At 41.3% G+C, this 16764-nt stretch overlaps 1 protein-coding gene across 1 annotated transcript in view; it reads right to left on the bottom strand.

Annotated features, from left to right (window-relative positions):
- Positions 1-15668, bottom strand: part of LOC123242045 — a 101317-nt gene extending 85649 nt beyond the window's left edge. Inside the window, exon 1 of the mRNA XM_044669537.1 lies at positions 15520-15668. Within this exon, the coding sequence (XP_044525472.1) occupies positions 15520-15668 (149 nt within the window). The remainder of the gene's footprint in view (positions 1-15519) is intronic.
- Between the last annotated feature and the right edge of the window lie 1096 nt (positions 15669-16764).

Below are 16764 nucleotides of genomic sequence, written 5' to 3' on the forward strand. Positions count from 1 at the left end.
GAGGTCCTAGGTTCAAACCCGGCCTCAGCCACTTCCCAGCTGTGTGACCCTGGGCAAGTCACTTGACCCCCATTGCCCACCCTTACCAATCTTCCACCTATGAGACAATACACCGAAATACAAGGATTAAAAAAAAAATCTCATCTGATCTTCACAACAGCCTTGGGTGGTTGTTGTGATTAAGTTGTTTCAGTCTTATCTGACTCTTTGTGACTCCATTTGGAGTTTTCTTAGCAAAGATACTAAAGTCATTTATCATTTCCTTCTCCAGCTCATTTTACAGATGAGAAAACTGAGGCAAACAAGATTAAGTGACTTGCCCAGGGTCATACAGCAAATAAGTGCCAGATTTGAACTTAGAAAAATGAGTTTTCCTGATTCCAGGCCTACAACTCTATCCACTTCACCACCTAGCAGCCCATAGGTACTATTATTATCCTCCTCCATTTTACAGATACAGAAACCAAGGGAGATAGAGGGCAAGTGGCATGCCCACAGTCACATAGCTATTAAGTATATGAGGCAGGATTTGAACTTAAGTCTTCCTGAGCCTAAAGTATAATACTTCTTAATAATAAGACCTAAAGTCTTATTATATTATATTTTTATTATATATTAAACAAGTCACTAATATAGAATACATATTTATATAAAGTATAAATAAATATATTTATATGACATATAAATATATATTAAATGTCACTAAAGTCATACAATATAATAAATATATATTTATATAATATATAATAAATCCATATATTAAATCTCACTAAAGTCACAATCTCATGATGATTTATCATAGTGTGATCTTGACTCTGTATTCTTTTTTTTATTTTTTTATTTTAAACATTTATTAATATTTATATTTTAGAAAAGTTAACATGGTTACAAGATTTATGCTCTTACTTTCCCCTTCACCCCCGACTTCCCCCCTCCCCTGGCCGATATTTGACTCTGTATTCTTGAAGACTATAGCAGTAGATCACAAATTTTGCCAGATCCTACAAATCTGGAAACACTTTGAGCCTCAATCTAATGACAGACCCTACAAGGACCAACCTAGCAAAGTCCAGAGAGTCTCATAACCAGAAAGTCGACTATTTTTGTTCATAGAAACTCATGAGCTCATCAACTGAAATGCAGAGGTGTTATCTGTTTTGGTGGAGGAAGGATCCACACATGGAGCCACAAGATTATTGGAGTATTGGTAAAATGCAGCTAAAACAGATGATTTCCTCTAAAGTAGGAAATCCCTAAAGAAGAGTGTTTGGGGGGCAGAGGTTGACAGTTGACAATTTTTGAGTGTTAACTGAGCCTATCATCAGTCAAGGCCAACAGGTAAGTGAAGTGACAAAGTCTCCCAAGTTCCAAAATAAATTCTAAAAAACTTACCCCCATTTCACATACAAAAGACAAAAATCTTTGGAATTCCATAGTACGAGAGAAAGACATTTAGAATTTGTCTCAAAAATAATCTCTGGAGTGGTTTAACTAAAAGAAAGAGCCAGTCCTCTTGTCCGTCTTTTGTCATGGAATTAGGAAGACTTTAGTTTGGGGGTGTTCAGTAATTCAGTTAACAAGCAATTATTAGGGGATGTTTTAGCTGGATTTGTCCATTATTTACTCCATAATCAGCAAAATAATCATCAGTTGGAATACTATTGTGCCGAAAGGAATAATGAACTGGAGAAATTCCATATGAACTGGAACAACTTCCAGGAATTGATGCAGAGTGAAAGGAGCAGAGCCAGAAGAACATTATACACAGAGACTGATACACTGTGGTACAATCCAATGTAATGGACTTCTATACTAGCAGCAATGCAATAATCCAAGACAATTCTGAGGGACTTATGAGAAAGAACACTATCCACGTCCAGAGAAAGAACTGTGGGAGTAGAAACACACACACACACAAAAAAAAAACCAACTGCTTGATCACATGGGTCGATGGGGATATGATTGGGGATGTAGACACTAAGTGATCACCTTAATGCAAATATTAATAATATGGAAATAGATCTTGATCAATGACACATGGAAAATCCAGTGGAATTGCTCATTGGTTACGGGAGGGGAATGGGAGGAGGGAAGGGAAAGAACATGAATCATGTAACCATGGAAAAATATCCTAAATTAATTAAATAAATGTTTTCAAATGCAAAATTAAATAAATTAATTTAATGTAATAAATAAAAATAATATTCAGTGAGGAACTGATGGCGCCTCTCTGGACCAGCCAACACAGACAGTGGTAATGCACTGCACAGAGCCCACAGCCCAATGGAATCTGATCTTGTAGCTGGCAGAATAACTTGGTAGCTTGGTACAAAACAATGAACATGTCTTTGAACATAAGCAGGGTACCTATGGAGATTATTTTATAGTCCAGAAATAGGGCAACCAAAAAAATGAGGGAGGCTACCATGTGTTGGGGAGGCTACCACCAATGGCAATCACAGACCTCCTCAGGATATGCAACCCCTGAAATGGAACATTCTTCTAGGATAACTAAAAGTCTATATTGTGTTAAAAAAAAAAAAAAAGAAGGGTAAAGGACCTACTTGTACAAAAATACTTATAGCAGCTCTTTTTGTGGTGGCAAAGAACTGGAAACTAAAGAAATATCCATCAGTCGGGGAGTGGCTGAACATATTGTGGAATATGATGATGATAGAATATTTTTGTGCTGTAGGGAATGATGAACAGGATGACTTCAGAAAGAGCTGGAAAGACTTACGTGAACTGATGCAGAGTGAAATAAGCAGAACCAGGAGAATATTGTAACAGTAACTGTCATACTGTGGAATGATTAAAATATGATAGACTTAACTACTCTCTGCAATACAATGATCCAGGACAATTCTGAAGGACTTGGACAAAGAATGTTATCCACCTTTAGAGAAAGTACTGTTGGAGTATAAATGCAGATAAAAACATGATTTATTACTTGTTTATTTGAGTTTATGTTTTCGGGTTTTGATTTTATAAAGATTATTCACTTACAAAAATGAACAATATGGAAATACATTTTGCATGATAATACAAGTATAACCCAGATAGAATCACCTGCCAGCATAGGGAGTGGAAAGGGAAGGGAGGGAGGTAGAGAAGTTTGATCATATAACAGGAAAATGTGTGTGGAAATTTATTGTAATATAGTGGTAATAAATAAATACATTTTTTAAAGTAAGTGCTGGGGGAAGGGATTATAAATACAGGAATCTCTGCCACATCTCGATTTTACCCATGGAGATTTCAATATGTCACAGGTTGGTATAAGAAATTAATGGGAATTTGGGGGAAGTTTTGCAAAAGCCTTAGGTGACACAGAAAAAGTTTAGAAACTCAGAAATGCATAAACATATGTATAGTGTTATATAATATAAATATATTTTATCTTTTAATTCTATAAACAAACACAATTGACTGTAAACACCCCAGAAAAGAAATAGAAAAAAATCACACTTCTTTTTCCTTATATAGGGAGGGCCAAAAAATCGGATCCTCGAGGATACTGGACCCCCAACCCCTCGAAATGGAATCTGGATACCCCTACAAGCATCCAGACAGTTTTTACGCTCAAGCCACTTCCATTCTAATGGCCAGCTAGCACAGAGAAGGAAGATGAAAGGGAGGGTGATGATAGGAAAAGATGTTCACCTTGGGGCCTGCTGGAGCCAGAGTTCCGAGTCAAACCCAAAGCCTAGAGGGAACAAAGGAGTAAAGAAACTTTAATAAGAGCGCCTAGATCCTGCCTGGGGAGTTTGGGAGGTTCGAATTGAAATGTACTTGACAGGCCTTAAAGAACTCTATAAATGCAAATATTCGAAAGATCTTGACATGAGCAGTGATGTTGGGGTGGTGGAGATAGTATTGATTTGCAGATGAGGAAACTGAGGCCAACTGAGGGTTAAGCGACTTGCTCAGGGTCACACAGCAAATATATTGGAGGTTTGCCATTTCCTTTTCCAGCTCATTTTGCAGATGTGGAAACTGAGGCCAACAGGGTTAAGTGACTTGCCTAGGATTACACGGCTAGTGTCTGAGGCCAGATTTGAATTTAGGAAAATGAGTCTTCCTGATTCATAGCCCAGTGCTCTATCTAACCGCCGGCAAAGGGAGGAATAAAAGGAAATGGGACCCTTTACTTCTGCCCCTCCATTTCTCCTCAAGATGATCCTGCAGAACTTGTCCTGGGAGGGTTTTAGAAACATCTCCGGGGGCTGCCTGGCTGTAATCTCTCTTCTGGTCTGCTAGTCTCTGCTGGACATAGCTTGACCACAGTCTCCCTCACCAGCAGCTTCTGGCTTGGCTGAAATCTGGAAAGACTGGATACTGCTCGGCTCTTTCAGAAGGGACCCAAGTCCTTCCCTCCTGGCCTGGCTGGGAAGCACATCTCCAGTCCCAGACACTGAGATCTCCGAAACGTGAAGCGACACGATCATCTCAGCAAAGTATAAAGCCACCCATGCAAAGAACAGCAAGATGGTTGGACCAGGAGAGTGAATAAGAGACTGGACAGCTAAGAAGGAGTTAGGCTGGAAAGGGTTTTAAATGCCAAATACACATGATATTTGTTCCTTGAGGTAATAGGGAGCCATCGAAGTTTATTGAATGGGACAGTTGTCTTTGGCTGCGGCATGGAGGCCAGAGTGAAATGGGGAGAATTTGGAGGCAGGGAGCCCCAAAAAGGAAGCAGCTGTAATAGTGTAGGTCAGAAGGAAGCCATGAGAGTCTGGTGGCTATGGAAGAGGAGAAGTGACTTCTGCGAGAATTAGAGATTCACTTTTTGATTTGTTTCTCTCGGAAGGCTAAGCTATGAATCAGCTGGAGGGCGCTTATTTGCCAAATAATTACCAAGTCAAGCCTCTCCCTGGAGCTCAACAGGTGTGTGGAGAAGCTGCCCCAAGGCTACCAGTGCTCAGGGGCAAGTTCATTCATTGTCTTTGCTTGTGGCTTTTCAGAAAAGAGAAAAGCTCTTCTCATTGGCTGTCTGCCTCATGCCCTTACAACTCACAAACTTAAGGGACTAAAAGCTGTGGGCTGCTCAGTAACCTGGTCCTTACAAGTGCAAATGGAGCTGCTTAAAAGTCACCTGCACTTTTCCTCACCTTTTCTCCGTTATCTGCCTGCAGACCGCACCACTCCTGGCTGCATACACCACCCCCCCCCACCAAGAGCTGATCTGAAACCATCCTGGAGACTTTCCGCTCACCAGCATCCTGTGGTGGCACTGCAGAAAGCCAGTGAACCTCCTACAGAGATGCAAATGTATACTGTGCATGTATGAGGCCATTTGGACAGAGACATCACGTTGTATGCGTATTGGAATATTTATTATTTTTGAATAGGTACTGCAACATCAATTTCTGCTAAGCAAAATGGAGAACAGGATGAGTGACACCCAACAGTTTTAGAATTTAGGACCAACCCAGGTGCCATGAGCCAGAGGGCAAAAGAGCAGTTACTGCCAGGACTCTAAAAGAGAGTAACTGGATCAAAACTTGCTCTCATTCCTGAGAAGGGGACCTGGGTGGCTGGGTGGGGAGGCCAACCAAACCTGCTTAGATTACCTGCATCCTGTTCCAACAGTTCTCACATCCTCAACCTCTGGACAAAACTATTCTGTATACTAATCATTTAAACATCAAGGAAGATCAATATCATCACCCAATTAACTGGTTAAGGCCAAAGGTGCCTGGTCTGGCCAAAGTGCCTCGGAGAGGGGAACCTCTCCAACAGGCAGTCTAAACCTGAATACCCTGCGATTGACAACCTGATCATCAGTAGCCTAGTGAAGTTTTCCCAACACCTCTTTCCTTAACCCTGATCCTTTCCCTCAGTTTGTTACAATTAAATCTTTTTTTTAAAAACCCTTAACTTCTGTGTATTGTCTCATAGGTGGAAGAGTGGTAAGGGTGGGCAATGGGGGTCAAGTGACTTGCCCAGGGTCACACAGCTGGGAAGTGGCTGAGGCCAGGTTTGAACCTAGGACCTCCCATCTCTAGGCCTGACTTTCAATCCACTGAGCTACCCAGCTGCCCCTACAATTAAATCTTAAAGCTAACTTAGGTGAATCTCTTTATTATCCTAAGGACCATTTTTTATATCCTTGGATCTGAGGGAAAGGGATTGCTTAGCAAATTCAAATCGCAGTCACTGGTGTTATCCACTTAATCATACAGCTTTATTCATCAAATTAAACCCAGGATAAGCAGTCAGAGAAGTTGCGAGATTCAATTCACAGCTTCTCACTTGATCACTTAGTCCTGGGCGCTGTTAGGTGGGAGGTGGTAGAATAAAGAGCGACAGATACCAAAATTATGATAGAGGGGAGATAGAGAGAGTCTATGAAGTGAGACTCTCTTCTAGCTCTCCCCTTGCACCTAATATACACTGGGAGACTTTAAGTGGGTGTCACCCTAAAACTGGGTGACCTGGATGGTCATACTGCCCCACAGGAGTTGGGGGGGAGGCTTCCCTATAAGATGAGGTATGAGGTACCCCAATCCGATTCTGAATGAGGGCAGGGTTCACACAAGCCTCCCCCAAGGTCATTCAACTTCACAGCGGGTGGTCTGGCTTCAAGATGGAGGCAACTAGACCAAGCTGTAGTTCCCCTCGCCCTTGATGTCTCTCAGATGCTCTGGAATGCTATCTGACTAATGAATGGCTTTTATTAATCACAATTTAGGGATTGGGGAAAGGGGTGAAGGGCAGAGGGATTTTGGGGTACCCTCTTCTCTATTTCTATGGAGTGGAAACCTTTGGGGTTCCCACTCCCAAGCTTCTCCCCTAACCTCTTCTTCTGTTTCTATTTCTATTTCTATTTCTATCCTTTCTATAATTGTAAGTTAGGCAGGAAAGGGTCTCTCAGCCAGGTTGGGTAATGGAGAAGGAGCCTAAGAGATGGCTCCGAAAATGGAGTCCAAACACTTAGCTGATTCGATGATTGAAGTCTTGCTGGGTGAGATGCGATGGAATCTTTGACCAGGGAATCGGGTTTCAGTGTCCAAAGAAAGATCCTCAGGAAGCCCTCAGGACTGGATCTGAGCTGGGATGTTCTCCTCCTGAACCCTTTTCCTCCTCCTCCTTTCTCAGAGCATTACCCAGAATTCCCTCAGTCTCAACTGTCACTAACTGTCAGCCACTTCTTCTCTGGCTCCTTTTGTCCCATCTCCTTGCACAAATCCCATCTTTACAGTATCCCGGGTTTGTGTGGTGGGACTTTTAAGTCCCACTTAATTCATGCATTTCTATTTCCTATTCCTATCTTATGTCCCCCCTCCCTCCAAAATAATAAATCCTTATCTTGTCTCATCACTATACTAATTATCTATCTATTCCTATTCTAAGACGGGTTTTGGAGAGGTTGGTAGGGGGATGAGGGTTGAAAAATATATAACAATTTTTACAGGGTACAAAACAATTTTAACATGAAAAATTTTCCATTGAACACAATGTCTAAGTTTACAGTGTAACAAATTTTCTTATCCTTAAACTCTTCTAAGTTATTATTTAACCCATCTATGATTTCAACAGAATTTTAACTTGTTTCTACTTTTAATATATACGTTTACAAAGTAATGCAATACAACTATCTTATTATTCCTAGCTGTTACTAAATTTTGCTTAAACTACCCATGTTTTAAATGCAATGTTAGTATTATATTGAGAATCTATTTTAGTATGTTAGTATTCTTACTTATCTATCAAACAACACTTATATATTTTATTCTTATGCTTTCCTTGCACTACCTCACTAAAAATTTTTGAACTTCCCTAGCCCTTTCTGCACTTTCTCTATGTCTAATGTTCTAATTATCTCCTAAATTGTTAGTATGCTATAGTATCTACATGGTTAGGGACTATTTACAATTCTACTCTACTTTTTCAATCTATGTTACAGGTATGTATAAAATTTACATTATTTACACTATTATACATTTGTACAAGCATTAGTTCTGCATATTGATGTTAACCAGATCACTTGATTTTCTTATGTGGTTAAAATCTTATAGAACTTGCAACTATTTACATTATAGATATATATACATTTTATATTTTCACAATCTTCAGACACTCACTTATTTACATGAGGTCTCAACTAAATATCAGTTTTGTGTTGTGTTTTGTGTTCTCTTTATGTACTGTGCATGCAAAATACTCACTCTTGTTTTCAAAGTTGTCAATTTTCTTCAAGTTGTCTGTAAATTTCTCTTGTATCTTGATGCTATGTACTGTGGTTGCATTTTCCCTAAAGTGTGAGGTTAATTTGTGTTTTTGTGGTATCGCCGCACCAGTCTTATTAAATCGTTTCCTTCTGTCCTCTTCTTTGTGCAATTGTCCATTTTTGCAAAGTTCAAAGTTCAAAAGTTTTTTCACAATGTCTTTTCAAGTATTCTTTTCTTGCATATTTCTTCCCAATTTTCTTTTCTTCTCTTGATGGTTTTCCCCTTCTCTGTTTCTCTGTCACATGTTGTCTGTCATCATACATGTTATCAGACAAGATCTCTAGTCCGGATACAGGAACAGTGTGGATTGTGATGCTTTGTCAGTGATGTCAATCAATTGTTTGCGTGTGTGTGTGTGTGTTATATGCACTTTCAGATGTTTTGCAATGATTTTGAATTTCAATTCTCAGTCCTCAGCACTTTCTGTAATTTGTCTATCTTGAACTGTTTCTGGGTGTTCTGCATTTGTATGTTTCTTTTCAGGTTTCATGTGGGTCACGTGGAACCACAAATCTTTTCCTTCTACTTTTATACTTGTAGGGGTAGTGAGCAAAATTTGATAGGGTTCTAACCATTTGGGGTCTGTTACTGATTTTCTTGTGAAGTTTCTTATGTACACTTTGTCTCCTGGTTTTAAATTATACAAGTCAAAATGCAAGTCAAAATCAAGGGGAACTCTCTGTTAAATCAAACCAAGTTCATAGAGGGAATCTCAGGCTAGCAGTTTCACACTGAATAATGGACCCTAGGATAGGATTCTCAGGAACAGGGAATAAGTATAAGCTTTGGGGTCTCCAACTTACAAGTTAGTCCTAAAACTTGGGGTTCATCAGATCTTACTAGGCTACAAGTTTGGGGTTCCTAGATTCCATGTAGACAAATATATAGTATATACGTTGTATTTGCATATGTTGTATATATATTTATACCTATATTGTGTGTGTATATATACATGATGCAAAAAGTTGTTGGCATGTCTCCTCCATTAGAATGTGATCTCCTTTAGGACAAAGACTGGTTTGTGGTTTTTTTGCCTTTCTTTATTACACCTCTCCACCCCCTCGCCTAGGGCTTTCTTTGCACATGCCCAGCACATAGCAAGTTTTTTAAAATGGTTTTTTTTCCCCCGTTGAATACAGAAACAATTTTTAACAGTTGTTTTCTGGTATTTTACCATCTAAATCCTCTCCCTCTCTTTCTTCTCCCTCCTAAAGGTGGCAAGCAATATGATATAGGTACACATAGGCTATTAAGCAATACATATTTCCATATTCCTCATGTTGTAAAGAAGACACATTGCACATTCCAGAAAAAAACTCGAGAAGTGGAAGATGGTATGCTACAATCTGCATTTGGACTCCATCAGTTCTTTCTCTGACAAAGGAGAACATTTTTCATCATCAGTCTCTTGGGGTTGCCTCAAAAACTTACATTGTTTATAATAGTTGAGTCATTCACATTTGTTATTATACATTGTTGTTGTTACCATGTACATTGTTCTCCTGGTTCTGCTCACTTCATTTTGCATCATTTCAAATAAATCTTTCCAGGTTTTTTATTATCTTTCTTTTCATTATTTCTTATGATGCTACAATATTCCATTATAACCATATATCAAAACTCCCCTAATTGATGGACAGCCCCACAGTTTCCAATTCTGTGATACCACAAAAAGAACTTCTGTAATTTTTTATGCACAAGTAGGTCCTTTCCCCTATTTCAGATCTCTTTGGGACACAGACCTAGTAGTAGTATTGCTGGGTCAAAGGGTATGCAAAGTTTGATGGCCCCTTGGATGTGGTTCCAAATTGCTCTCCAGAATGGTTATATCAGTTCATAGCTCCACCAACAATGTATTAGTGCTCCAGTTTCCCCACATCCCCTCAAGCATTTGTCATTTTCCCTTTTTTTGTCTTTTTAGCCAATCTAAGTGTGAGGTGATACCTGACAGTTGTTTTAATTGTATTTTATTTTGGTATATGGTATGAGATATTTATCTGTGCCTAGTTTGTGTCATATTGTTTTCCAGTTTCCCCAGTTGTATTTGTCAAATAGTGAAAGCTTCTCTCAAAAACTTAGATCTTTGGTTTTGTTAAACACTAGGTTACTATGGTCACTTACTAGTGTCTACTTTATTCTACTGATCCACACTCTTATTTCTTAGCCACTATCTGATTGTTTTGAAGGTTATTGCTTTATAATATACTGTGAGATTTGGTACTACTAAGCCTTCTTTCTTTCTTTTTCATCCATTTTCTTGATATTCTTGATCTTTTGGTCTTCAAGATGAATTCCATTATTTTTTCTAGCTCTGTGAAATAATGATTTGGTAGTTTGATATAGAACTGAATATGTAAATTAATGTGGGAAGAATTTTCATTTGTATTATATTGACTTGACCTATCCATGAACAATCCATGTTTTCTAGTTGTTTAGGTTTGACTTTATTTATGTGAAGTGTTTTGTAATTGGGTTCATATAGTTCCTGGGATCAGGAAGAGAGAGAGAGAGAGAGAGAGAGAGAGAGAGACAGAGGGAGAAAAAAGGGGGTGAAAGAGAGAGAGAGAGACAGAGAGACAGAGAGACAGAGAGAGAGAGAGAGAGAGAGAGAGAGAGGGAGAGGGAGAAAGAGAAGGAGAGGGAGAGGGAGAGAGAGAAAGAGAGGGAGAGGGAGGAAAGAAAATAAATCGTTTTATTATTTTATTGGTCCACTAGGAGGTCTGGCCCATGTTCCAATTTCTATGCTTCTTTTCAAAAGAAAAANAAAGAGAAGGAGAGGGAGAGGGAGAGAGAGAAAGAGAGAGGGAGCGAGGGAGAGAGAGAAGGATGGAGGGAGAGAGGGAGGAAGGGAGAAAGAAAGGGAGAGAGAAGGGGGACATTCTAAAGATTAGGGCTACCCAGTGAAAATGCATGGAATTGGGAGATGAAGTAAGTGTCTTGTGCAAGGAACAGCAAAGAGGCCAGCGTCATCATCCATAGAGGGGTGTAAGGTATAAGAAGACTGAAAAAATGGGGAGATAATGAGGGTATCTATCTACCACTGTATTGGCAGCATCAGAAGTTTCAAAGGTAAAATTGACAGACATTAGCAACAGATTGGACATGGAAGGTTGAGGGATGGGGGTGGGGGAGGTTAGATATTGGAAGAGATGAGGATGATACCAAGTTTGTCAATCTGGGGAACTGAAAGAATGCCCAATGGTGGTACCCCTAACAGCAATAGGCAAGTTCTTAAAAGGGGAGAGCTTAGTGAGGAAAGATAATAAGTTTAATTAAAATCTGCAAGTACTTTCCATCTGACATCTCATTGGATTCTCACCTCAATTCTGTGAGGTAGGTACTACAATTTTATTATCTTCATTTTATACTGGAGGGCAGCAGAGTGGATAGAGTGCTAGAACTGGAGTCAGGAAGATCCAACTTCAAATCTAGCCTCAGAAAGTATCTATGTGACCCTGGACAAGTCATTCATTTAACCACTGTCTGCCTCAACTTCCTCATCTGTAAAATGGGAACAATAATAGCATCTACCTCACAGGGTTGTCATGGAGATCAAATGAGATAACTCGTAAGTGCTGTATAAATATTAACTATTATTAGGAATAAGGATCTAAGATGACTTCCCTTTGTCAAAGAGCTAATGTGAGAAGCTGAATTCCAAGACAAATCTCCCTGACACCATCTACTTCTCTCTCCTCTACACCATGCAATTAGGATAAACATATTTCATAGGAATGAACATCTTGGGGTTTTAGAGGCCATCTTGTACAATGTCTTCATTTTACAGGTTAAATCAGCATACAGGTAGAGAGATGGACTTGGCTTTTACTTCTGAAAAATGTACTCTCATTTTTATTTACAAGCCATGGAACAAATATTATCATCACCTCTTCCTTCAAGGCTTACAATGTCCCCATCTGCAAGTTTTCTGGTCTCATACCGGGTAAGGAGTGTTAAAAGGTTCAAATGAGATCATGGATAAAAAGTACTTTATAAACCTTAAAGCCTTAAATAAATGCCATTTCTAATTATTTAGCCTCCGGCTTGGGATGACTTCATTCCCTGAATCTCCTCCTGCACTCGGCTGAGCTCAAACAATGTCTACAGAGCAATAAAGGGGTGTTCTGGCTAATGTTTAACCACTGGGATCTCTGGGGGGAAATGTACACTCGGGGATACTTCTAAGTTATTATTAGCACTTAAAAAAAAGCCTAGACAATCAACAAAGCAATCAATCAAGCCCTGCTTTGCAATGATTGCCAGTTTCTGAGCTATAAATGCTCACACTGAAAACATAACAATGGACTTTCCCAGTAGAGGTGGTTCTATCATACCCCAGTTTATACTTATCCATGAACTTGCCTTTTTCTCCTGATTAGATTGGAAGCTCCTTAGGGGAGAACCCTGTTGCTTTTGGATTCCCCTTGCCTAGCATGTGCTTTGCATGTAGAGTTTTGTATGAGTCTATGTTGGCAAAAGAGATTTCAGGAATCATTTGATCCAAATCTCTCATTTTATATGTAGCCTCTTATTGACAAGTGGGCTGATGGGAAGTGAATTTTTTTCTCAGCTGGGTCGATGCACTGAAGGATCACGGAAGGCAAGAGCCTTAGGGATTCATGGATACAAGCCAGAGCAAATGGCCAGCCAATTTGAACTTCAATCTGCCTAACACCATAAGTAGTGGGAGCCTTGTCTGGTTCACCAACCCACTTCAATAGTGACCTGCCTGGACAGACTTTGTTGTAGCTTTCACTCTCCATATCTCTCCACCATGGTCTTATTTGGGTACCTTCCCATATTCCAAATTGCTCCATCTCCCCATTTAAGCTCTCTTTTTCATGTGTTGTCTTTCTCCATTAGAATATAAACTCTTTGAGGGCAGGGACTGTCTTTCCTTTTGCTTTATTAACAATACTAATTTAATAGTAAGCACTTAATTCTTGTTGTTGTTCAGACATTTCAGTCATTTCTTACATATCTGACTTTGTGATCCCATTCGGGGTTTTCTTGGCAAAGATACTGTAGTGTTTGCCATCTCCTTCTCTAGTTTATTTTACAGAGCAAAATTGAGGCAAATAGTTAAATGACTTGCCCAGGGTCACATAGCTAGTAAATGTCTGAGGCCAGATTTGAACTTAGGAAGATGAGTTTTTCTGACTCCAATTCTAGTGCTCTATTCATAGGGCCATTGAAATGAGTAGTAAGCATTAATAAATGTTTGTTGACTTGACTTTAGGATAGAGTGGATTTATCCCCTCTGCATTTCTTCCTCTGCTCTTTCTCATGGCTGCCGGACAAACTGGCATTGCTTATCTTGTTTATTTGGTGTAAGTACTTTTAGAATTGGTGTTTTCTTAAGATCAAAATAAGCTGATTTTAGTGTTTTTTGTGATTTTAGTGTTTAGTGTCTTTTAGTGTTTGCTGCCAAAGAGAGGACCACCCTATTGGGCGGAGGGGGGGGGAGGGAGGGGGAGGTGAGACAAACAAAGGGGAACCTCAAAGGGGAACACTGAAACAAAATAGCTCTGGATTTAATTAACATTAACCTGTTTTGAATACTTCCTGATTCCCCCTTCCTCTTCTTGCCATCTTTCTCCACCTCCTTCTCCATTCCTTTCCTTCCTCCTTCCCCCCCCATGTCTCTCCTTGCCATTTTCCCTTTCCTTCTCTCTGTCTCTCTCTCTCTCTCTCTCTCTCTCTCTGTGTCTCTCTCTGTCTCTGTCTCTGTCTCTGTCTCTCTCTCTGTTTCTCTCTGTCTCTCTGTCTCTCTGTCTCTCTCTCTCTCTCTCTCTCTCTCTGTTTCTCTCTGTCTCTCTCTCTCTCTGTCTCTCTCTCTCTCTCTCTCTCTCTCTCTCTCTGTCTCTCTTTCTCTCTCTCTCTCTTCCTCATTTTCTCCTCTCCTCACAAAGGTGGGCTTCATACAGACGAGGAAACTGAAGCCCAGGAAGACAGATTGACTTGTCCAGGCCACTTAGGCTGTCAGTACTCAGAACGCAGATTCTGGCTCCATGCCTGCATGTGCTTAATAAACATCTGTTGAATTAAATAAAAATTTCCCAGAGGAATTAGCACTTCATGTGAAGCTACAGAAAGCATCGATGAATCGCCCAAACCATCTTGGGCGTGATTTTGCACGGTGGTCATCTTTTCGCTTCATATTTATTTTTCAGCTCGCTGCTTACATAAAGTATTCAACAGGCTTGCTAGGAAATGGCAAGTCGATGGCTTGCAAACATTAGCTGCTACCTAAGGAACGTTGAGCCGGGTTTGTCAAAAGCAGGGAAAGGCTGCAAATGAACCCCGTGAGGGAAATGGTTCCAACTGGGTCATCTCAAAGTCTGTGTTTAACTGAGCTCGGAGGCCACACGCTAACCAGGAAGAGCTTTAAAAGTCCAAGGAAATGACTATTTGCATATTTCCCGGGGAATTTGCTTTTCACTATAACAATAATACAAATGGCTGCCATTTCTCTGCTCCTTTAAGGCTTGGGGTCTGTGATGCTGCTTTGAAAGCTTTTGACAGCTGTATTTCCCGTATTACTGTGTATTTCATTTTATCCATGGAAATATATAAGCCCGGCTTCATAAGGGGTCTGCGAGGCACCTCCATAAGGTGTGCTCAAGGTTTGCAAAGCTCTTTTCAGGAGGTCCTTACAGTAGCCCAGTGAAGCACACCAGGTGCTGGGATTAGCCTTCTTTTACAGATGAGGAAACTGAGGACCCGAAAGAGGGCTGACAGCTGGGGATTGGCTGCGGCGGGGTTCAAAGCCAGATCTGTGTGTCTCCAAGTTCAGTATGATTTCCAGCACGCCGATGATCTCTCTCGAAAAACACGCCCGACCCAAGGAAATGGGATTTTTCCCAGTTCAGAGAAGCAGCTAAAGGGAGGAGGATGAGAAGAAAGCGAGGTTCCCGCCGGCAGTCGCTGGCTTCCTACTGATTAAAGCCGGTCTAGGCGTCCCCCACTCCCCACTCCCCACCCCCGGCCCCAGGAAGAATTAGGAACTTGGGCTTAGCCCAAAAGAGCAGCAGCGTTTCGCCGAGCTCGGGCGGGCTCCTCGGGTTTTCCAAAAAGGGCCCGCGCTGGAGCTCCAGAGGAGAGGAGCGGCCACGGCAGAAAGCGCAGGGGCAAGAAGAGACTAGCTGAGCCCTTCCATGAAAGGGAGAGGGGCAGAAAGCCAGCGCGGGAAGCCGGGCTGGGTTGGTTTTTCTGAGATTGGCGGGGAAAAAAGCCAAAGCCCGCCAGCGAAATCCCTCCTCCCCGCCGCGTCCCACCCCACCAAGCGGGATTCAGGACGGCAGCCAAGCGCGAGCCCACAGGAAGGAAGAGACAAGACGCAGCCAGCGAGGAGAGCCGCGGGATGAACTTGACGTGGACACCGGGGGCAGGGCTGGAGGCTTCCTGCCCTCTCCCGGGCTTAGAGTGCATCCTTGGAGAAGCCACTTAAGCCTCAGTTTCCTAAAATGGGTAAAGGGGAGGGGACATTCCTCAAGGCTTTATGAAACGGCTGCGAGGTCCTCTGTAAGGAACAGAGGATGTAGATAGGAAAAGGAAGAGGTCCTGCCCACGGAGAAGTCAATATTCTCTGCGTGTGTCTCTGACTGTGTGCATCTGCCTCTCCTCTCTCTGACTTGGTCTCGCTCTCTCGTCTTCCCACCTAACTCTCTCTGCCACTGGAGCTCCCTCCTCTCTGTCTCTTTCTGTGTGTCTCTGCCTACCCCAACTTCATACACTGTATGTATGTCTCTGTCTCTGTCTCTGTCTCTGTCTCTGTCTCTGTCTCTGTCTCTGTGTATCTTTGTCTCTTTCTCTCTGTCCCTCCTTTTTCTATGTTTTTAAAACCCTCACCTTCTGTCTTAGAGTCAATGCTGTATATTGGCGCCAAGGCAGAAGAGTGGTAAGGCCTGGGCAAAATGGGGGTTAAGTGACACAGCTGAGAAGTGTCTGAGGCCATATTTGAACCCAGGACTTCCCATCTCTGGGCCTGGCTCTTAATCCACTGAGCCACCCAGCTGCCCACCTTTCTCTGTTTTTCCTCCATCTCTGTCTCTTTATACACACATAAAGACATCATATACACATGAATATGTATATATGTATACACACAGAGTATAAATCTCAAAGCAACCACAAAGGGAAGAACGCTAAAAACTAGAAGAATCAATAGTAGGATGCAAAGGTTCTTGAATTGAGCCTTGAAAGGAGATAGGTGGGACATCTCGGTGGCTCAATGGATAGAGAGCCAGACCTGGAGATAGGTCCTGGGTTCAAGTATGGCCTTAGACACTTCCTAGCTGTGTGATCCTGGACAAGTCATTTAACCCCAACTGCCTAGCCCTTGCCACTCTTCTGCCTCTGAAATAGGAAGGAACGAAGGAAGGAATGAAGGAACAAAGGAACGAAGGAAGGAAGGAAGACATTCTGAGAAGTGGAGGGAGAGCATTTAGGCATGAGAGATAGTCTCTGCAAAGATATAAAGGTGGGAGACAGAGTATCAGCACATAGGACATTTGGATCACATGTA

Source organism: Gracilinanus agilis, chromosome 3, assembly GCF_016433145.1.
Source record: "Gracilinanus agilis isolate LMUSP501 chromosome 3, AgileGrace, whole genome shotgun sequence".
Classification (NCBI taxonomy): Eukaryota; Metazoa; Chordata; class Mammalia; order Didelphimorphia; family Didelphidae; genus Gracilinanus; species Gracilinanus agilis.